The sequence below is a fragment of the Phaseolus vulgaris genome, chromosome 9, assembly GCF_000499845.2.
Source record: "Phaseolus vulgaris cultivar G19833 chromosome 9, P. vulgaris v2.0, whole genome shotgun sequence".
Lineage (NCBI taxonomy): Eukaryota > Viridiplantae > Streptophyta > Magnoliopsida > Fabales > Fabaceae > Phaseolus > Phaseolus vulgaris.
Window position 1 is genome coordinate 10,714,822 of NC_023751.2, and position 22,671 is coordinate 10,737,492.

At 30.9% G+C, this 22,671-nt stretch overlaps 3 protein-coding genes across 6 annotated transcripts; all 3 read right to left on the bottom strand.

Annotated features, from left to right (window-relative positions):
- Nucleotides 1-1,658: 1,658 nt before the first annotated feature.
- LOC137820113 (uncharacterized) lies at nt 1,659-11,339 on the bottom strand. Of its 3 annotated transcripts, none has more exons than XM_068623940.1 (16): nt 10,892-11,339; nt 9,715-9,923; nt 9,059-9,195; nt 8,875-8,985; nt 8,662-8,763; nt 8,458-8,566; nt 8,164-8,364; nt 7,658-7,826; nt 7,483-7,564; nt 7,300-7,393; nt 6,908-7,004; nt 5,849-5,942; nt 4,231-4,303; nt 2,635-2,808; nt 2,399-2,521; nt 1,659-2,190 (listed from the first exon to the last, which is right to left on the bottom strand). In XM_068623940.1, the coding sequence occupies exons 1-16, from the start codon at nt 10,902-10,904 to the stop codon at nt 2,029-2,031; spliced, it is 1,950 nt and encodes a 649-aa protein (XP_068480041.1). In that variant the 5' UTR covers nt 10,905-11,339; the 3' UTR covers nt 1,659-2,028. The 3 variants fall into 3 exon arrangements, with proteins under 3 accessions (XP_068480041.1, XP_068480042.1, XP_068480040.1); XM_068623941.1 differs by having other exon boundaries at nt 9,715-10,045; nt 10,892-11,073; XM_068623939.1 differs by having other exon boundaries at nt 9,715-9,926; nt 10,892-11,053.
- Nucleotides 11,340-11,821: 482 nt separating this feature from the next.
- Nucleotides 11,822-16,408, bottom strand: LOC137820112 (uncharacterized). 2 transcript variants are annotated; one of them, XM_068623938.1, is made up of 11 exons: nt 15,794-16,408; nt 15,643-15,697; nt 15,452-15,551; nt 15,179-15,371; nt 14,899-14,952; nt 14,673-14,815; nt 13,661-14,243; nt 13,381-13,492; nt 13,227-13,276; nt 12,879-13,022; nt 11,822-12,212 (listed from the first exon to the last, which is right to left on the bottom strand). In XM_068623938.1, exons 1-11 carry the CDS (start codon nt 16,391-16,393, stop codon nt 11,982-11,984), a joined length of 2,265 nt encoding a protein of 754 aa, XP_068480039.1. In that variant the 5' UTR covers nt 16,394-16,408; the 3' UTR covers nt 11,822-11,981. The 2 variants fall into 2 exon arrangements, with proteins under 2 accessions (XP_068480039.1, XP_068480037.1); XM_068623936.1 differs by having other exon boundaries at nt 13,381-13,495; nt 15,794-16,401.
- Nucleotides 16,409-20,637: 4,229 nt separating this feature from the next.
- Nucleotides 20,638-21,996, bottom strand: LOC137821453 (transcription repressor OFP8-like). Its single transcript, XM_068626059.1, has one exon. The coding sequence runs from the start codon at nt 21,682-21,684 to the stop codon at nt 20,890-20,892; it is 795 nt and encodes a 264-aa protein (XP_068482160.1). The 5' UTR covers nt 21,685-21,996; the 3' UTR covers nt 20,638-20,889.
- Between the last annotated feature and the right edge of the window lie 675 nt (nt 21,997-22,671).

Below are 22,671 nucleotides of genomic sequence, written 5' to 3' on the forward strand. Positions count from 1 at the left end.
ATTATTATTGTTATTATTTTAAAATACATCTAAAATGTGATTTGTTTAACGTATTGATTTTTACCAAGAAAAAATATGAATGCATTAACAATTTTATACCATTTTGACATACACCACCAACTTAATATGTTAAACCTAAAGTTATATAATCTTAATCCATATTAAGGGTAACACATGTGTACATACATGTACATCCATCTTTTATTACAATAATATATACTTAAAAAGTTATTTATTATTATAATAACTATTTAAATAAAAATATACATACAATAGTTATATTTTTATTAAATTTTATAATATATGTAATTTTTTATTATAATAACAATAGAATTAGTTATGTTTACAAGAATAAAAATGATAAAAGAGTATATTAAATAAGAAGTGGTTACATGACACAATCTCTATTAATTGTCTTTATAGAAGTGGACAAGAAAAAGAAAAACAATCTTTTGTATAAAGTATAGATTCCTTTTATTATATGTACAATTTTTTATTGTAAGTAAATAATAGAATTAAATGTTTATCAGGATAAAAAATGATAAAAGAGTACTTAAAAAAAGCAGTTATAGAATATAAACTCTATTAAGTTATAGAACATAATCTTTATTATCTTTATAAAGGTTGAAAGGGTAAACAAAAAACAATCGGTTTTATTCTATAAGAAAATAGAAAAGTTTATCTCATATTAGTTTTTTTCTCTTACTTCACTTTATAATTTTTAATAATAAAATATTATATTATTTTAATAAAAATTAATGTCAATAAAATTTTAAAATAAAATAATAATATATTTAATTGAGTAGTAAATATATAAATTGTGTCAACCTAATAAATTTTTTTAATAATATATATTATATTTCTTGATAAAAAATTAATATAAATAAAATAATAATATTTAATTGACCCTAGCAATGCTATGGATAAGAGGGACACCGTGTTAATGTATTTTTCAAATAATAAAAAAAATATTTTCAAAACAGGTACAATTTAATATTTTGTTATCAGATACTCCTCTATTGGTGTTTTTATATATAACAAAATGATATTCATGATTTTTTTTTAAATTTTATAATAGATATTTAATCAAAATTATTCATTATTGAAAAAAAATACCCTCATCACTTAGATAAAATGAAAATTTTGAAAATAGTAATATAAAAAAGTTGATATAAGTTTTTCATTATCTTTAGCTCAACATAAAAGACGACAAAGACAATCAATTCATAGGCGTTTTTCACTGTCATGCTAGTACCACATGTTCTTAAGGATATAACTTCATAGAAAAGACATCATTTAAAGAAATCCTACATATAATAATTTTAATAATATGAAAATGTTGACAATAAGAACATAAAAAAAAACTTATCTAAATCCATCCTAGTCTCTAGCCCTTATAGCCTCCCTGCATAAAAGATCTAACTGGAAGGCAATCAATTTTATCCTCTTCAGTCCCACCTCCAAAAATACATGAACACAACCAACTTTAAAAGATACATTGGAAGAAACAAAAATAGACAAACTCTATACAGGTAAAGATTGCTAACATACCTGACCTTCAATATTAGTACTCTATTATTGATGAATATGAATTCTACGGACTATGTTCATCTAATAATAATTATATTAATAGCCATTTCTCTTGTTAGTTCAACTAGTTTACAGTAACAATTTAAAATGTCTATCAAGCATGTTAAAATAGGTAAGTCAAAATACATATACTATCTTCACACTGCAACATTAACCGTAGTAGATTATGATCCTATCTACTCTCAAAAGGCACATAAGGCACATATGAACAACAGATTTTCTCATCTAAGTTCGTTTCATATGTTTCATATGCACATTTGTATCTACTAGTTCAAATTGAACAGTACGTGTGTGTGATATTTTAAGGACCTCATTCGATCACTATGCCAATCGCATCTTATAAAGTTAGATATTTAAGATACTGAAGGTTGAACTTTCCAGCTATAAACAAATGAACCACTCAACCACTCGGTCAAGCAGCATCCATAACTACCCAATTCATGAACGGCAGGCATTAAATATTTGCCCTCTCATTGCATCAATTGGCATGTGCTCAAATGTGTAACGCTCAGGACCAAAGTACACTCCCGTCCTCTCCAGAAGTGCAATACTTTCATCCCTACCGTATCTTGAAGCATATAGTCTAAGGTACTCGATGTCCTAAATAACAGTCAAGGAAAACGGAATCTCAGATCAGAATGCAGAAGAGAAAAACACTTGCAGCTTTATTCCAGAACATGCCATGAATACAGATCTTCAGGCAAGAAACAGAGATGGGAAAACCAACTAAATAAGGAGGCTGTGACATTCCTTCAAAATACAACAATAACTTACAAAGTTACAAAGAAAAGATGATAAAAAGTTTTACCTGCAAGCCATTAAGTATGCGCTCGAGTCTAAGAGAAGCCACTGGCTGATGAGAAATTGAGAACACCTCACCAGGATAGTATAGGACTCCATCTCCAGGGGGGAGACCATGCCTGAATTTTATCTGCATCCAAAAAATTATTTTGATTGTCAAAAAATAGTCAAATTATCAATGCAGTATAACAAGTTCTAACAGCTCCATATTTTAGAAGATAGCATAAAAAGCTATTCAGTCACCTCTGCACTGGCTACAGTTGCCTTCTCATAGCAGTTGGCCCCCCAGTACAAAAATCCTGTGCCACCCTCTTTCCACACACGCCACATAACAGCACGGTGTTGGGTACCTCGCATTCCAAGATGCCAATTTGGATGAGGATCTGACGGTCCCATACAGACATAAGTCCACCACTCCTGTAGCAAAATCCACCACCATTTCTCCTTGTTTAGTTAGAATTATTACTAAAATAAGAATGAATTGATCAGAAAAAGAGAGATAGGAGGGAAACAGTACAAAAACAGAAATTGAAGTGGAATAAAAAAGGAGATATGTTGAGAATAAAAAGACAAGTGCACAACATAACAACCCAATCAAATATATACTAAAATCCGTAATCAAATTTTGTTTTTTATTGCCCTCATTCTTTCTTCTACCTCACCCGTTCGCCTATTTTCCACGCCTTACCACCTAGCCTGTTATTCTAATACCATCCTTGTCTATGTGATCAGATTTAAGTCCAGGTTAAAGGTTTATCTAAATTAATTAAACTTAGCAAATTTTATTTGTTTTTATAAATGATGACTAAAAAGGTAAAAACTAAGTATGTCAAAATTCTTTGATTCCATATACATATTAAGTACAAAAATTTAAATAACTACATGGGATCTACCAGTATTTTCTCTTTGGATAGCGTGAATAACTTTCAATATTTAAAATAATAATGTAGGTCGTTGTTAGTGTCCCTTTTGGATCCACTTACTTTATGGTTATTATATAACTTTGATTTCCTCATTGCCCTTGGGAATATATATATATATTTAGGAATAAGAGTTCGTTAAAAGAATATTCATATTTTTTCACTTGTTTCAAATTGTTGATATTTCCATTTTGTACATTTAATTATTTTAGAATTACCTTCCTAAGAAGCTAGTAACTTTCCTATGCATGATAAACTACTGGAGTCAAAGTATGGTTCCTAAGACTAGGTTTTGAAACGATATTTAGTATGTTTTCCTGTAATAAATAAACTTCAGTGACAATTCCCATTTTGTTAATTTATTTTAACGTTTTTCCGGTCACTACAGGTACCCAACATCTTTAATGATTATTTATACATCACAAATTCATAATTAACTTGAGAGAATACTAGATGTAATGATCACAGGTGAGAGTGAGAGGTATAGGGGCTATATCCTGTGATACATAACAAAGCACAATGACTCCCTTAAATAATGCAACCTGAGCCTTGGTCTTAACAATTAATACACTGAAATTTTAAGGAAATAGACTTGGAAGCAGGTCAAAGTCACAATAACAAGAATATAAGAATCTATCCTAAAACGTAAAGTTGATGCTAGCGTTGTTTCCAAAATCCAGATCATGGCAGACAACGAGGAAAAACATAAGGAACTTAGAGCTGAGCCTCATAGTACACAGGTAGACTCGGCCATTATTATGAAAAATATATACCAAATAAGAGTGCTTACTTGTGTTTACGAGATTTTGTTCTACTACCAGCATTGATGCGGTACACAGTAAGTATCAACCACCCCAGCAGATATTTAGTGCACAAACCAAATAACAACTTTGGAAAAACAATGAAATTATAATATTACCTCACCATTCTCTGGTTGTAATTCAGCAATAATATCCTTAACCAGATCTTCCCGATTGCCCAGAACCCATTCACTGCAAAAACATATTCAATTACTTAGCATGCCTAACGATAGAAGGCTTCTGTTTTTCTTTCTTCCCTATCTTATTTTCAACATGGCAAGAATGATTTCTTCCAAGGGCACAAAAAATGAGACCTGAGAAATAAACCCGTCAAGGTATCCAAAAAATAACACTATAGTTCAGTAACCTAACTGAAGTTTAACTCACAATGCATATAGAAATGAATTGATCCACATAACAAAGGCTTCCAAAATATGAAGGTGGTCAGCAGTCCCCAGAGGGCACAATAGCTCTCACCCAAACCACAAGACAACCAATTTTCACAACGAAGTCCTTCAACAAATATTAGCAATCTGTTTATTATGAAAGAACATTTTAATGTCATTAACTATCCATGAAGCACCAATAACTCAATTTGCTTCATGTATCTATATTTACCATTACTTTATGATACTTCATCGATATACACAGATGAAGTATCCAAACCAATAAAAAACACTAATACTTTTATTTGTTTCACATATCCAATTTTGATACTTTTGGATACTTTACCCATTTGTGTTGATGAAGTGTCCACACTTTTTAAGTGCATTTATATTCATTTAACAAGAAACATATCAGTGTGTGTAATACAGAAACAAAGAAATATAGTCTCTTCATAAACCAAAGATAAAAATCGTTCTCTTCATAAATCATTTTAAAAAAGTATAGACTGATAGTGTTATTCCTATATGTAACTAACAGAAAGTAATATGATGACATGATTTATAATTTTTATTTCAATATTGCCTAAGAAATGTGTTTTTAATTTTGATTTGCACTACTGCAGTTATACATTTATTATCTGCTTCTATGAACTTTTATCCAGGTATCTTGCACATATCTTATCCTGTTATTTTTAGGATAAACATGTTGCTGTATTCGGTATATATCATATCCAATATACATATAGTATCCGTGAATCATAGTTGACTATATATAAGATCCTGAAAATTGCTTCAATTGGAATTCCAAAAATTGCATCACCACAAACAGAGTCTCACTACATCAGTAAATTTCATGAGCATCTGGTCGCAACTTGAAATTATTCCAGAAAGTGAGGACAGAAAAATGTACTAAATATCAATACCAATTTTGGAAAACAAATGTAGAATGTGTCTAGAATGTCGTTCACTCATGTTCAATACCAATTCACTATATGAGAAGGATTATGCATCAGAAAGCAAAAATAGTGTAAATCAAACACAACTGCGATCAATGTAAACAGGAACAAGACCTAAAAAATGTAACTCCTTATGCCCTAAAGTAGGTAAAAAACCGAATAATGAAATCAACATAGGAAATCCAGAAAAAAATCATAAACACATGAAAACAGTACATCAAAGTATATGCCAATGCCAAGAGTACCTCTGAAATGAAAAGGATAACTTTCAATATTACTTTTGACATACCCTTGGTCAAAAATAAGCAAAGTTAAGCAAATAGTAAATAGCTCAAAGTTACACATTAAATAGTGTACTAAACTCTGGATAGGCAAAGGTCAGAATAGAGCAATACCTTGTACAATAAATTTGATTATGAGGACGCAAAAAACTTGGAACTTTAACAAAAGCCTCAAATGGAGTAGATGCAAGAGGTGCATCATTTGGTCCTACATAAAACAATAATCACACAATAAGATAATTACAACAGGAAAAAGAAAATTCAACTGTAGAAGTTAAAATGAACCAACTAGGCGGATTAACAGAGTCAAACAATATATGAATTAATTGTGAAGTATGTTTCACAGTCATCAGAAACATGCAGCAAAAACAATAATCAACAAAGCATATTTCTGATTGGAATCATATAAATAAACACATACAGATTGTGTCATTTATTTTCCCAGGTCACAGTCACAATACTTTTATCAGATACTGTCAAATACTATCTGAACAAAGTCAGAAATTGTCAACCAATATGATTTAGCAACAGGTAAAATATTAAGGAAAATGATAGGTTGACAACTCTTGGAGTTGTATACAACCTTTGATGTGATAGGTTTAGAAATAAATATATGTAATAAAGGGTAAATTTGTAATTAAATGATATAAAAAAGTATTAAAATAATAGTATTGGGAGTTGTAATGTGGTTGTATAAAAAATTGGGGTTGTCAAATATTAAACCCCAAGAATGTGCCTGTAAACACTTTATACCATTCTACCTAAAGTCTAACAAGATTAAATTCGCCCTAAATGAGAATATATGTTTTGTTTTTTAATTAAGTAATATATACGAACACCCACAGATTTACCCAGGCAAAACTATTTATAGATCCAATAACTGTAGAGAGCACCTGGATGATACTAACTCCAACTACACAATTAACTAATTCATGAAATAAATTATAATTACTGACAGAAATGCAGCCATGTAAAAATTTTGCTGTTATTATGAGAAGTGCATGCTGATAAAAAAAAAATTATGAGAAGTGCATTTTGTTAAATAAACCAAGCCTCATTGCCAAGATGAGAAACAATAAAAAAAATACATCCTAAGGGAGAGAAATTATCATGTAATCCCCACATAAGACTGTAGAGATTAGCTTATGATAATTTAAGATATATAATACATACCACAATAGTAAGTAGTTAAAATACGAGCATCTGGAGCATACGCATGAATCTCACTAGCCATATTGCGAACGGAATCATATTGTTCCAAGTTCAGTGGCTGGAAAAATTATGAAAACAAAAACAGCTGATCAGGGTCATAGCATGCTGGACCTGGTACATAGCTATACTAACGAGGCAGTAAAAATATAAGGAAGCTATTAAAAAGAATTATTAGACAGAAAAGCATGAAAATAATTAACCAATAACTACAGAAAGAGTCACTTGCCTGTTTTTATTTTTCTTAAACAGCACTATCAAATCCAGAGATAGAATAAAGGTCTATCTAAACTAAGATGTCATCCTAGAGAAGAACATTTTATATTATTGCAAAACAATAGCACACATGTCTATACCTCATCCCACAAGTAAAAGTAAGCTTTTCTCCAGTGAGCCTTGGTTCTCAATATCTCAACTTGTTTCTGCAAGTAATCCTTCGCCGCATCATTACTGTGGCACATCAACAGATGGGTTGAATCTCATCAGTTTTCATTGCAAATATACCTGATAGAAGCAAACGGAAACAACTGACTGTATACCCGGAGATTACTTGTTTATATGGTACAGCATATGCTGCCAACCGTGGATCTGAAAAATATTCATCTGACTTTGGATGATCCGCTACAATGGCAAGAAGTGAGGAAGTTTCAGCAATCCCATATTAATTCTCTTTTTGGAATTGATTCTGTCAAACTTATTGCCGCATAAAAATACCTGGCCATGGAGATGTGTATGTCAAAACACGCATACCATCAGCCCATTTACAAAAATAAGGGCTGATTCTATATTGAAGAAGCCATTTGAAATGTTGATCCAATGCCTCATACCACTCAGCTGTCCCTTGTTGAACACCAAATCGATCCTCAATTACAGTATCAGATATCTGGTGTAATAAAGGTAAAAAACAAGTTTGCAACAGATAAACTTTTCTAATTCCTAATTTCACAAAGATATAGGTCCAAAGTGCAACAGTGAATGAAATATAAGTGCCAGTTACGTTCTCTACAAACTGTTAAGAAATATAAGTTTATTATATTAAATGGGGAAATATCTTGGTAAATAATCCTCATTATTAGTTATTAAATTTTTTCTCTGTTACTACATCATTTCCTCATTATAAATAAGAATGTGCATGTGTGTGTACATGACCCCAAACATTACAAAAAGGTAAATATAATCATCTGGATTTAAATCTTTGGCCTTTTATGGGTAGAGGATACACCAAATACAGCAGGGAGCGAGGGAGTTTCAGGAAGTACAAATTCCCAAACAGTCAGATTTAACTTCACCCGTAGGGAGAGATTTGAAATGGCATCCTCATCCATTATGTCTACTGGTCCATTATCTGAAATGAATTCAGAAAATGATGGGGACACGAGAATCCTTCTTAAAGATGTAGTTGCAGATTTCACCCTTTCAACCTAAACACAATATGCTTAGATAAAAAAAAAACCATAATGGCATCAAGGTCAACAAGAGTATCAAAATGAGGAACAGTGATAAAAAAAACCCACCACTTCTTCTAATGGTTTCCCATCGATAGGCTCGATAACATCAAGACATCCCTTTAGGTCCCTATACAATTGATGTTTCTCAACCTTGCTTAAACTTTGAGCAGGAGATCTGTGCAGTGGGTAAAGTTGACAAAGTTGATAAACAGAAATTACAAAATTATGTGTAACACAAAATCAGAAGTGAAGGAAAAGAAAAGGGCTCACTCTGCATCTGCTTTTATGGCAGTAATGACAATCTCTCCTTCATATTGTCCTGGAGGTTGAGAACTAGGAACATCAATAGATATCCAAAGAGCAGTAGTCTCCCTAAAGAAGCAAAAGAATGCCAAAAACAGTGAAAACTGAAAAAGCAGTCAACCATCCAGCAACTTTTGCACACAGCACTAGAACTCAAGAGAACATAAATCAGACAAGTACCCAGGAAACAGGTTTATTTGACTGACTGGAAGCTCAACAGGAACAAGAGCATCTGGTACACCTAAAATGGGCACCACCCGTCGCAACAGTAGTGACTGCCCAACAATCAGTCTGCCAAAACTGATGTCAGCATAAAATGGAAGTAAATCATGTATTTGTTCCATACAATATGAAAAACTCCAACCTGTCTCCAGATGTGGAGCATAGGTCATTGCACTGAATCTGCACAGTCCCTGCAGCAATAGAACCAGCCCATGAAACCTTTGGTCGGATAGCTATTTGCACACTCTCCCTCTCATTTCTAGCCGCCAGTAGATTTATCTGACATTAAGCAAAAACTCTAATGTCAAGCAAAATAGCAAATGTTTCAGGATTTATAAAATTTCTTAATTCCAATATGATTCTACAACTTTTTTATACATAAAACTCCAACCACAAATCAAGGGTAAAGAACTTTTGGTTCTAAAAGTGAACTCTTGTGTCTGATTGTCAAAATTATAATCATAACCGCAAGTTCTTAGAATTTAAAACTGCCGTGCCAAACTCAGTGCATTAATTATCAATATAATACAAACCATTTTGAGGCATGCATCATATGCTGTCAGTCAAGCATGTAATTGGGAAGAGTCAATTTGCAAGTGGATAACACCCTTGACAAAATGTGAAATAATAACTATAACTATAATGCAGTTACTATTCATAAACGGCAAACACGAGGTCATGCTAACCAGAAACATGTAGTTGTGTATACACGAATTATTAAAATAAAACACTAAGACTTTTACTGGAAGATGAATAGGAATATTTGCCACCACAATGAGATACAACAAAAATACTAACAGGCTCCAGATGTCTGGCCATATCTTGAGGTCCAACATTTGCTGTGTTTGGCATGCACCATACATGCACTAGGTCCCTAGTCGGAATTTCTGTTGGGTCAACTGGTCCCTTGACATTCAAGCCAAGTGTGCCACCATCATTCCACCCATAAGCGGTACCACCTCCTGCAACACCTTCAACTGGTGGCACAACCACATCTTGAGAATTCCCTGCTAGATGCATTAACCAGTCAAATTGCAACACCTCAGCACAGGTTCACTAAAGATCAATGTACTCCACAAATTTTTTGTTTTCAAAAACAGAACAGTCCCATAATCCACTGGATCCATTCCTAAAAAGGTCAAAATAATACAAAATATCAAATATACCTATTTTTTAGACTCTTTATATAACTATTTCATTGAACCAGTTGAAGTGCAGGAACTAGCCAATTGATAAAAGATACATTATGAAACTCATTAAATGCGTGTATCCAAAGGGTATAGACGTGAGTCAAACTGCAGCCTTTGATTCAAGATATACAATAGATGGCTAGCGTTAGGTGATCAAAGTTCAAAACAAGCTATAAGATTTTGTTTTTTTTGCATAGTTTCACTCACTCACAATCCATATCAAAGTAAGTAGAGAAGTAAACCAAAAAAGGGGGAAACAGAAACAAAAACAATAAAAGCAAGGTTGCACATAAACAAACCTCTCAGAATTCACACACACAGCTCCTCACTTACATCACACAAATTCGGTTCAAGTTATTTTTTTAACAAAGTAATTTCAAACATAGCTACACGGCTAGATTTCGAATAGGATTAGCGGATCATGTAGATTCTCCATAAACAAGCCCTCTCAAACCTCATCTTACACAGCTACCGACTTAACAACCGGGCATAGATCGATTAGGTCTCTAAAGCCCTAACAAAATAAGAAACAAAATCCATTACGAAAGCAAAAACAAGCCGCGGGAATTGTAAGCACAGCACACAGAAACGTCGAATCCGTGTGATTACGCCCCAAATTGAAGCGTGGGAAACGAGAACTCGCAACAGGTGAAACAACGAGGTTTTGTGGTTAGATTCGAACTGAAAACATGAAAGGGATTCCCAAAACGAAGTAACTGAATTGAGAGTGAAAGAGAATAAAAGAGCTATGTACGTAAGCAAGAGAAAGGAGAGTGAGAACGAACCGGAGTTGTCCATGACGGATCAGTGGAGACTGTTCCGATGCAACGGTGAGTGGAGAAGAGAGAAATGATCGCGTTTTGTTTGAGGGTAGCCAATGTCTTTCTCTTTGTAGGAAATTCAGATATCGGAAGCGAAACAATGTTTATAGCGAGCAGTAACAACTTCAGGTTAACTTCACATTTTTGTTTATTAATGGAAAAAATCTCCATTTCACTTACTTCATATTTTCACTTTGTTCTATCTTTTTTTTTTCCTTTTTTCATTACATCTATTATCACATTTATTATTCTTTCATCTATTAATAGTATAATATTATTTTAAAAACTAAATTGTTAATTTAGTCTTACTCTTTAGTTCAACCTTCCCACGTCCATTTCGTTTCATTTCAACCTCCAGCCAGATGTTGGTTTGGGAATTTGCGCTTAGGCAACGACGGTGCACCGTCTTCACGGCATTTCAAATAATAAAACAATATTGGGCTTCTTAAACTATCCATCAATTTGATTAATACTTTCTTGTTCCCGATAAATAATTGAACAAATTATAACTTCACTACATCCATAAACTAATTTAATGAAAACAAAGATAATTTATGACCTGATAACAACTTTTATGTTAACGCTAAAAGGAAGAAATCCTGAATACTTTGGGAAAATTACTACTTTTTTCACTTGTGGTACATTTGGCACGTTAGAAATTGAAAATTGTTTCTTTATCTAGTATACATTTGAAAAGATAACACAAAATACTCCTGGAACCTACAAGTTAAATTTATTTTAATCTATCTGGTGTTATCTCCATTATTTATCATCTGGAACAAATATTTAAATTAAATAAAATACTAAACATTATTGATACTACTTCAAACTTCTAAGTTAACAAATAAATTGAAACAGAATTTCTTTTTAGACAAATATAAAAGCAAAAAAGAATTTTACAGAACGAAAAAAAGGTTACTTAACTATTATTTCACGTATGAGGAATTTATCTTTTTTCAATTATTTCAGAAATTGAAATAAATTATATGATAATTGATAAAGGTTTAAAGGTTTAAGCATACGAATATGACCAATATTTCCATCGAAGTCTCGCCTACGCCTTGGTTGGCTTCTTCACTAACTTGAATGCATCAAATATTGATGCATTTGGTTGAACTTTGGAATTCTGCAAGCTATGCTCTGTATGATGTGAAGACTTCCTTAGTATATCCAAAAGCGATACATTTGACTCTTGAGATGCAGAATTCGAGGTAGCATTTTTGTTCTGTGTATTTCTTTGGAACTTGGTGGAAGCCGGTTTTGGTGGTTGACTCTCCCTTGGAATCTGTTAAGTTCGTCAGGAAAGTAACACGCCTTACAGATTAGCAAATTGTCCAATAAGCAACCACAACAATGTCAAGCAAATAATTAAGAGTTGTGTGCTTATTATTATCATATTATCATCAGCATGAAACTCCAACCATAATTACCAATGTTATGCTAATGATAATTGCTAAACGCATGCAAAAAAAATTGTTACGGAATATTATTTTTAATATAACTTATAAGTAGAGCGTTGAGACACCTCAAAAATATTTGGAAGAGTATTTGATGAGCATTATTTAAAAATATCATAAAATCCATCAGAAATTATTATATTATGAAAAAAATCAAACTCTAATAAACATCTCTAAAAAATCTCAAAATAAAAATTCATAAACTAAAAGAAACTTATGCATCAATTAATGTATAAAAGATGTCAATAATTTCTACAAAATTTTACAATAAACTTTGACACAAACTAAATTTATTACTTTTTTCTTAAAAGATAATTATGGAAATGTTCATAAAAACACTCTTATATTATTTAGTCAAATTTTAGTAATATAAAAATGATTTTACACGCGTTTTACTGTATAAGTATATCAAAATCAATCTGTGAAGTCTGAAGTAATGGCAACAATTTTCAAAAACCACAGAAAGGTTTAACATTTTGGTTTCAGCTAGTTACCGCATCTGAAGAATCCTCTGGCATCAAATATGAACTTCTGCTGTCGCTGTCATCTCGCCCAAATACAAATGATCGGACCTTGCATGATCCCTGCTTTCGAGAATTGGGGATAAAACGATCTGAAGCCCGACCGACAAAAGATGACTGCAATATTTAAAATATATAAAAAAAACTAAGAATTGGCACCTAATATATAGCTGAGGATAATGAAAACGCACTTTTATCATCCAAGTATATCGTTGAAAATGTTCAAAGAAGTATCTAAACATATAGAGCATGCTTGGTAAAGGGACGTTTAATAAGTAAATAGTTTCATAATTCTACATTTAACAGTCTAAGCTAACCAACCTTTGATGATATTTGTATGTTCTGTCCACTGGTCGGCATATCAAAGATGGCTGCAGCATAAATTAATGGCAGAAACCATTATTAGTATTCTCACGACCTAGAAGCATTATTGATATACATTGCATGTGGTGAAAGTGGAATTTGTAAATCTTACAAGTAGTTCTTCCTTTTCTCTTGGTATCGGGCACATTTAATTTCTTTATGAGACTGAAAACACCCTTGCTACTTTCGTCCTCACCTGGTGAAAAGAAAGTAGCTTTCTTTTCCTGCTAGTACATTACAAAATTGGATCAATTCCTATTTGATTACATGAGAATATCAGAACACACATGCAAATGAAATAAATTTAAGTTAAAACAGTGATAACTTTAGCACAGTTATAAAAGAGATATGCAGTACACGTTCATTACGGTTGCTTAGAAGTGAGAACTCACAGTTTTATAATAGAGGCATTGTCTAGCTAGTTTCTCCTCAGTTTCTTCATCGTCAGATGATACATATTTATCATCTTTATCTGAAAACATTTGTGGGATCATCTGCTTCATCTTTTTCAAAATGGCCTTCAAGGATTCTGCTGGAGCAACGTATTCATCAGCTTCATCATCTTCATCACCGCCATCACTTTCAATTTCTATGCTTTCTTCATCTTCTTCAATTGATTGTATTTCTTTCAATTTTAAACCACAATTAAGTTTCTGGAGTAGATTATCCACTCCAACTGTATCTTGTTGCTGAAGCCACTGTTGGTGGAGTTGGTCACGCTTTTCTTTATCATTTGGCTTTTCATCATATTGAGTTGCAATCATGTCATTAAGTTCCTCAATATCATCATCATTGTCTTCTTCACCTTCATTATCTTGGAAACGATGTAGATCATGATCACTGTCATCTTCCTCTTCTGCTTCTTCATCAACAAAAGCCCTAACAGGATCACCATTTGGTAGTAAAGTAAAGTCAACTGGCACATGTACATGTGGATCTACGTTCTCCTTGTCATTTTCCTCCTCATCAGAAGAGCTGGAAAAAAGAAGTTGCCAATTTTTTTTCTTTTATTTTAGAACAAAGTGAAGTAAAAGTAACCAACCACTATCCAGATCTTTAACTTCGCAAAATTTAAAGGTCGTGTTTTGCCAAAGAAAAGGATCCACAAATCATCATTACATATCAATTAGCAGCTTTTAAGTCATAACAAGAGTTTGCAGACATAAAACAACACCATATTGTTATTTGACTTATCTCTATATGTGTTTTCAAGGTTTTAATTTTAACAGAAAGTAAGAGCCACATAGTTAAGTAAATATTAAATAACAATGCTAGTTTCATAGTAGTATGGTATTGGCAACATTATAGGTGGCAAAAATAGGCAATGGAGTTTTGAAAAATCAATGTGATGAAATTTCTGCGTTAGCAAATCTTTTGAAAAAGCACGAAAAATTAAAGACTTACACATCATCGTCGGGAGAAGCAGAATCAAGTTTCAAGTTCATTGAAAGCATTGATGGGACAAAAACTTCTTCCGAAGGATTGTTAGACTTCTCATTTACAGCCTCTCCTTTAGTGTCACTTCTTTCAGAATCAAAGAAGAGTTCCTGGAAATTGCAGACAAGAAAGCAATTGGTGACAAAATCGACATTTAACGGCAAGGATTTTAGCAAACAGACTGATGGAAAACCTGTGTATCACCAATAGGAGCTCGAAATGCATGTTCAGACTCCGAACCCATAGCCTGAAATTCAATAGAGACGTGATTTATAAATTTTTCAAATATATACACTTAGTTAAAAACTTAAATAAAGACGTGGTATAGCATATACAAAATGCCACACTCCCAAAGACGTGACCAAGATTAACACATTACATTGTCCGCAATTGTGAGCAGAAGAAAATACCTAATGGCCTTTCATAATCAAAATGAAAGATTATTTCCCAGTAAAGTGCATAAATTGACTCACCGTGGGAGAAGGAATGCTGCCAGAGCAAAAATTATCTTTAGCATCGCTAGATTCAACATTTAACGTCCCAGAATCACTCTTTGTGGCTGCAGGGCATGTGGCTGGCATTTCTTCCAGATCATCCTTTTCAACATTATCAGATATCCCCTCATCCATCAGGATATCGTCATCATCTTCAAAAGAAGTACTAGATCTACAAACCAGGTAACAATGAGTGTGTTTTCCAAGGTTAGAATTGCGTGCTAAGAAAAAATTTTATGCATATCCACCTACTTCTTTAAAATCTCCAATTTCCTCTGCCGAATCTTATCCAATATCGAAGAAATTGGCTTTTGAACAAGAGGAGCAGGTTTAAAAGCCGCATCTCCAGTTTCTATTAAAATCACAGTGAACTATTAGAGTTGGTAGAAACTCGAATCAGCACTAGATCGAAAAATTGATTACAGCTTACAATCAATCCGTACCTCGAAGAAGCCTTTGAGAATCGGCTCGAAGATTATTCATAGTTTCTCGCCTTTCCTGTTAGATCATAAAATCCACAAATTAGCAATTCCAAAACCAAACGCATCAATATTCAAAAAAAATTTAACAGCATAGGAATATGTAGTTGTCCACCTTCTCGGCCTTCCTCTTATTGGTGGCAGATTCTTTAGGCTTCTTTTCACTTCCATCACTGCCGACAATTCTCTTCTTCTTTTTATTCTCCGGTAAGTCATTTAAACTACGACGTTTCCTCTCTACTTCGTCGGTATTGAAAACCGTGAACTCATCGCCGGTCTTCAGATCCCTAACTTCTTGACTCTCACCATCAATTACAGAATCGAAATCGAGAACCCTCTTCGCGCCCAAATCACCATCGTTGACGGTTACGGCTCTTTGAAAGTCAGGCTGAGAGCCTGGACTTGGGCTATGTTCCTGAGTCTCATGTTCCGATCCCAATTTTCCGTTTGATACGGTTAAGTGTTCTTCGCGTTTTCTGGATTCATAAAAAACAGCGGGCGAGGGAGGAAGATGAGAAGGTTCGGGAACCCTTGCAGCTTTCCTCAAACGCTTCAGCTTTCGTTCGTGGACCGGAGATGAAGGCAATAGCTCAAGGTCGTGGTCGCTCTCCATGGATGATTCTGAACTGAGTTTCAGGGTTTGATGAATCAAGATCTTTGATTTGGTGAAACCAGTGCCGCTAGACCTGCAAATAAAAAGGGCTCGTTGCATCATTATACCCTAATGAAATGGCGGCAAATACTTTCGAAATTGGGAAAAGGCGCCAAAGGAAATCACCCTTTGTAACTTTCTTTTTCTTTTTTAACTCTTTCCTTACATAAATATAAACTAATATCTAGTTGTTAAAAAAATTATTATATTTATTTTCATAAATAATTATAAATTGATAAAATAAAATACAAATATTAACTATCTATACCATTATTTAAATATATATATATATTAATATATAAAGAGGGTATATTATTTGATAATTTTTTTATGTTATCTTTTAATTGGGCAAATCTATCATCAATAAATATAAAAAATAGTTTGTTTATTTATTTATTTATTTAATAACATGAATAATTGAATAACTTCTTTTTATTTCAAAATAATTAAATTACTCTCTTTTTAAAAATTATGGCTATATAATTTTTTAATACAACTTTTAAAAATTAAATAGATACATATTTTTAAATTGTATTCTTTTTATTTTTTAATTATTAATTCATAAAAATATAATAAAAAAATTATGTAATTGTATATATTTTAATAAAACTATGAATACAATATGGAAGTAATTCATTCAATTTTAAATAAAATGTTACAGAAAATATTAAAAAAATTATATATTAAATTAATAAAAAAAATTATAGTAAATTATTTACACTACAAATAAATAGTTATAGAGATTAGTTCTCTTCGTTAATAATTGTAAAAGTTGTAGATAAATAATTCTAAATTGTTCCCTCAGGAGAAAACAAAAACTTTTTTGTCTGTTTCTAAAATAAAATTATCGAAAACATTAAAAATTATAATTATTGAATATCTTATTAAAAAATTACAATAAAATGAATAAACATGTAAGAAACAGTTTACATATTTTCCCAAATTATACTTTTGTTTATCCTCTCACCGTTCCATTAATTTCCTTTTTAAATCAAATTTAAATAAATTCATATTAAAAACAATTTTTATTATTTTAAAATAAAATGAAATAAAAGCACGTATTGTGGACAAAAGTTTACATTATCAACTAATTATAAATCATTTTATATATGATTTTTTTTATATATTAACCCTTGTTGAGGGTTAACTATACATTGTCATTGTAATTAATTCTTTAAAAAATTACAAATATTATAGAATACAAAACATATGAAATAATAAAAAATAGCATCCCATATATAACCAACAAAAATTTTAAAAATATATATTCAAATAACACATTCTTAGTTTATAAAAAATCTCAAATATATGAATATGTGATTAGCCATATGTTTAACCCCTATAATTCAAAGGGAAAATATGTCTTATATGAATTATTTAGTTACACAATTTAATATTATATTTTATATTCTTTAAATGAATCACACTAATATAACAATATTTTATTTTATTTTAATTTAAAATGATCGATATGAAGAGAACATTTAACATTATTTAAATTTTAAGATGACAAAATAATTATAATATTAGTCCTTTAAAAACAAAAATAACACTAAACCTAATCATTTACTTTATATAATATGTTTTATCTTTTGATATATTTTACTTTTATATTAAAAATACTTTTTTTTTTCTTTAAAATTTATAGTCTGTGAGATCGAGTGCCTTTTGTTTAAAATTGTTATTTTAAATATGACTGGTGATATTTTTACACCACACCACTAAATACATTTATTTGATATTATTAAAAGATAAAAACATTTATTTATTTTTAATTTTAAATAATAATATATATTATTATATTATTAAAGCTGGTTGTTAGATGAAAGTATTTTTTTTATTTGAACTATATTTAAACCAGTAGAAACACATTTTTCTTCTTTTATTTAATTTTTACGAAAATAGAAATGTAATATACATATATAAATAATTTTGGATGAGTCAAATTAAAAAACAAAAGATGAAATGAAGAAAGTGATTAAAAATTAATATTATTTTATTTTATGCGTGAGATTTGTGATAAAAATGTATGAGGTTATGCTCTCTTTATTGTCTTAAAGTAAGAAACTAAGAAAAAAGTGGAGAGCCATAAAAACTGTAAATTAATATTATTTTAAAAAATAATAATAATTTATATGAAATGATTAAATATTCAATTGTATTAATAAAATGAGATGTATTAAATAAAACTAGAATCGGAAAAAAAAAATTATATAAAAAAAAAAATAGTTATAATGGGATTACCTCTATAAATAGATAGGTATAAACATTATAAAATTTGCATCTGAATGCAAAAAAAACAATATTAAGAAAAGCCCCGTTTGCTTTAGGGTGAAGAAAATTAAGCATTTACTCTATGTGAAAAACTTAAATACCAATGCAAACACGAAAATCGGAAAAAAAAAATTCAATCAAAACTTTTTCGATGGGAAAAAAATTGTAATTAACTAAATAAATATATATTTACTTCATTAATTAATTATAATTTGCTTTCTTATCCTTTTTATTTTACACTCAAACTATTATTATTTTTATTTTAAATAAAATTATAATTTAAATATAAAAATATAATTAAAATTGTAAAAAAAATATTATTATAAAATAGCATAATTAATCATATCATATCTAATAAATTATAAATATAAATAATAATAAAAATAAATATATATTTTTAATGATATAGAAATAAATTTATATAATAATTATATTAATTAAAAAAAGTAAAGATAAAAATAATAATGTTATTTAATGTAAAAATAAATTTGTATCAAATATTTTTAGTTAAAAACATTTCAATTAAAAATAATTATAATTTATAAATAAATAAATCAAATTAATATTTTAATAATTTTTATATATTAGGATAAATTTGTAAACTTACATTTTTATCAGTTAAAAAAAATATATAGTTTCAATCACATCATTCACAAACTTTCAGAAATTTTTCGTATATTTTTTACTATATTTACCTTAATCTAAACACTCTACTTTCTATACATTTCATTCAAATCATCTCAAATTCACTCTCTCATTTCCACCCTCATCCAAACAATTAAACTGTAAGTTTAAAATTTAAAATTTATAGTTTATATTTCATTTCACCGATATTCATATAATGACTTATAAAAATAACAAACTTCTTTCATTATTTGATGTTACACTGAGTTGTCTAAGAATTAAGACATCTGAGAAAATATAAGAATCCTTATTGCTTACGACTTGCAACAATTTCAACAAAAAATATTTAATAGGAGAAAGATGCATTGTTTGACGATGATTGTGGAAAATATGTAAGCGACCAGTAGCGAAAATGAGAGAAGACAGACTAAGGAGATGCAAGTTGATTGGGGAGAAATGGAAAGAGTTTGTGACGTTATATTTAGAAGGGTGTTAGATATATTAATATTCTCAATACACAATAATAAAAACATATACCTCTCATTTTAATAAATTAATATTTTAATTTAAAAATATTATTATATTACCATCAAAAATATCAAAGATATGTTTTTTTTTAATTATTTACAGTGTTAACAAAAAATTTCTCTAGTTAAAAAACAAAGTATTGTGACTTTGAAGACAATTATAATTTGATTTTTATGCGTGACTCAACCATTAACTAATATAAAAATTATTTTCAAATTTATAAACTATGAAGGAAAAATATTAATGTGACTTAAGAGGTTAAGACCATGATATGTGCGTGGAATCTAACCCACCACAATACTTTTTTAAGGACAATACCATTCTCCAAAACAAAACAAGTAATACATTATGGGTAATAACTGAAGCCAAAAGCTTTATTTTAAAAATATTAATATTATTGGTGGGAACACAAGAAAAAATCTCACATCCTATATAAAATTATTCTTTTTTTATTTTCACAAAATTTTATGCTAACATTATAAAAAAGTTGTGTTGTATTCACTACAATTATTGAAATAGACCAAGATACAAGTCTATCAAAGTTAATTTGTAATCAACTATATTTGTATTATTTGATAAAATTATAGCATAATATTTTACAAACAAAATTGCAATTTTTTTATTGGATTCAATTGTCATTAAAGATTCTTATAATTATTTTTATTTTTATATTTTTTTTCATTCTCATATCTTCAATAAATTATAATTATAATATGATTCAAATAATTTGTGATGAAAACAACTAGTTCATTATAGAAAAATTAACTTTGATGGGAAACAACATAAATTGTCATTTTTTTAAAAACCTATGCAAAAATATTCCCATTAACCTACATTAGAATCACTTTTTTTTAACCAGTGTAAAATTTGACTCATTCACGTAAAAATAATAGTGATATATACTTTCCATAAAACCAATATTCCTTATTTTTCTTTCTATTTCTTTTATTACATATCATATGTATTCCACTCACACTCATCTATATTCTTAATCGCATACTAGAATTGAATGAGATTAAATTAAATTTGTATATGAATATGTTTTTTCAAAGCAATAAACAAATAAAACATCCTAAGACTCGCTCATTCACATATAAAATAAAATAAAACAAAACACAATTTACTTTTCCATATCAGTTTGTTTTAACGTCCGTTTGAAGATTTCTGACGGACGTAGGGCTCCATACGAACATTTGTTGCCAAATCTCCATGAAAACTCTAACAATGACTGAATGGTAACTCCGCGAGTTCAACGCCAAGAAACACTGCAAAAGCTGTTCCAGGTCTTCCGCCTCAGACATCTCCATCTCCGTTATCATCTCCATCATCGATTTTTTAAAGTCTTGGTAAGGATCCTTCGACTTCTTCACCACCGCAAAGCTCTCCCTCACCTTCCCCTCAACACTGCTCCGCGTCACCGTCGTCGACATCTTCTTCACTTTCTCCCTCGTTTCCGCTCCTCCCCGATTCTCCAAAGAGCTCCGAAACCTCACGCTCTGAACCTTCTTCACGCTGCTCGTCTTCCTTCCATGCCGACTGCTTCTCAAATCTCTCACCTCGTCCTGACAAATCTCGTCGGAGAAACTCGTCAAGCAAGAAATCAGAGTCGCGCTTTCCTCCTCCTCGATGTTGTCGATTAGAAAATCGCTTCGCCTCGACGGAACGCTCGACGTGCCTTTCCCGCGTCTGGATTTGACTTTCGTGGGGTCCTTGTCACGGCACATTTTGCACCCTTGAGCAATGGACGACGCTATCTTGGACGGTGAAGGAGAAGGAAGGTTGGGATAACCGGTGTCACGTGCGTTGTGGTTAACGGGAGAGAGACGGTATATGGCGGGAACGGGGTTTCCTGGGAAAGAAGAAAGGTCTTTTGAGCGACATATTTGAAACGAAGGGACACTGAATTTGAGTTTGAATCGTTTGGCCATGGTGTGGTAATAGTCGGAAACTAGAGAAAAGATGGCACGTATTAAACACTTTAGGGTTAAGAATATATTTATAATAAAGAGAAATAAAATAGAATAAGAATGGCCGGCATTTGTGTTAAGTATTAGGGAGAAAGGAAAGTTTGATTGTGTGAGAATATTATGACTGAATCCAAGTGAGAGTGTGGTTCCGTTCGTACTGGAAATGGCCGTAGAGTTGGAAAGCTGTTCGAAAATGACAGTGAGTTAGGGACCAGTTACGTAATGAAGACACGCACATAATTGCAAGAACCTCACGTTCGCAGAAGAAAGGGGTTAGCACCATGCTATAGATTAAACACTTAATGTCGACAATTGAAAACTAAGTATGCAAAAAGTTATGCGAAAGGTGTTGGTACCTGGACTAATCAACGCCGAACACCCACTGAATTTAACATTTTAAATGAATCCAGTTTAATCAACTTTTCCGTTCATTTTTTATTTATTTTGTATTATGGAAAAGGTAAAAAAATAAATAGTCTTTTTTTTTATCAGGAAAACGAATTTATATATATGTCTAAGCCAGTTATGTAAAAGCTTTCTTCATTAATTAAAATTAGAGAATATAGTTGCTTTGACTCATGAATGCATGGTAGAATTTAATTATTTGCTTTCTTTTCTTTGTATAAATATTTATGCTATAATTTTATCTAAATGTGACTTAATTGTCCGCAAATCCTTGTTTTCCTCCAATGTTGATGGAAAGCAATGTGTTGACGAGTTCAACACAGCATATCCCAAAAAGAATGATCCATCTTTTTCAACTTTTCTGAAAAAGTTAAACCCCACCTACGTTTTTAGACGCACTGGGGTGATCGCCTTTTTTTTTCTAATTTAATCATTTTTCACATTATTTAATTATAAATTGTTGAAAGTAAGTGATCAATTGTAAAATACTCTCTTAGGTTTAAATCATTAGAAGTTTTAGAATAAGTGAGTGAAAAGTATTAA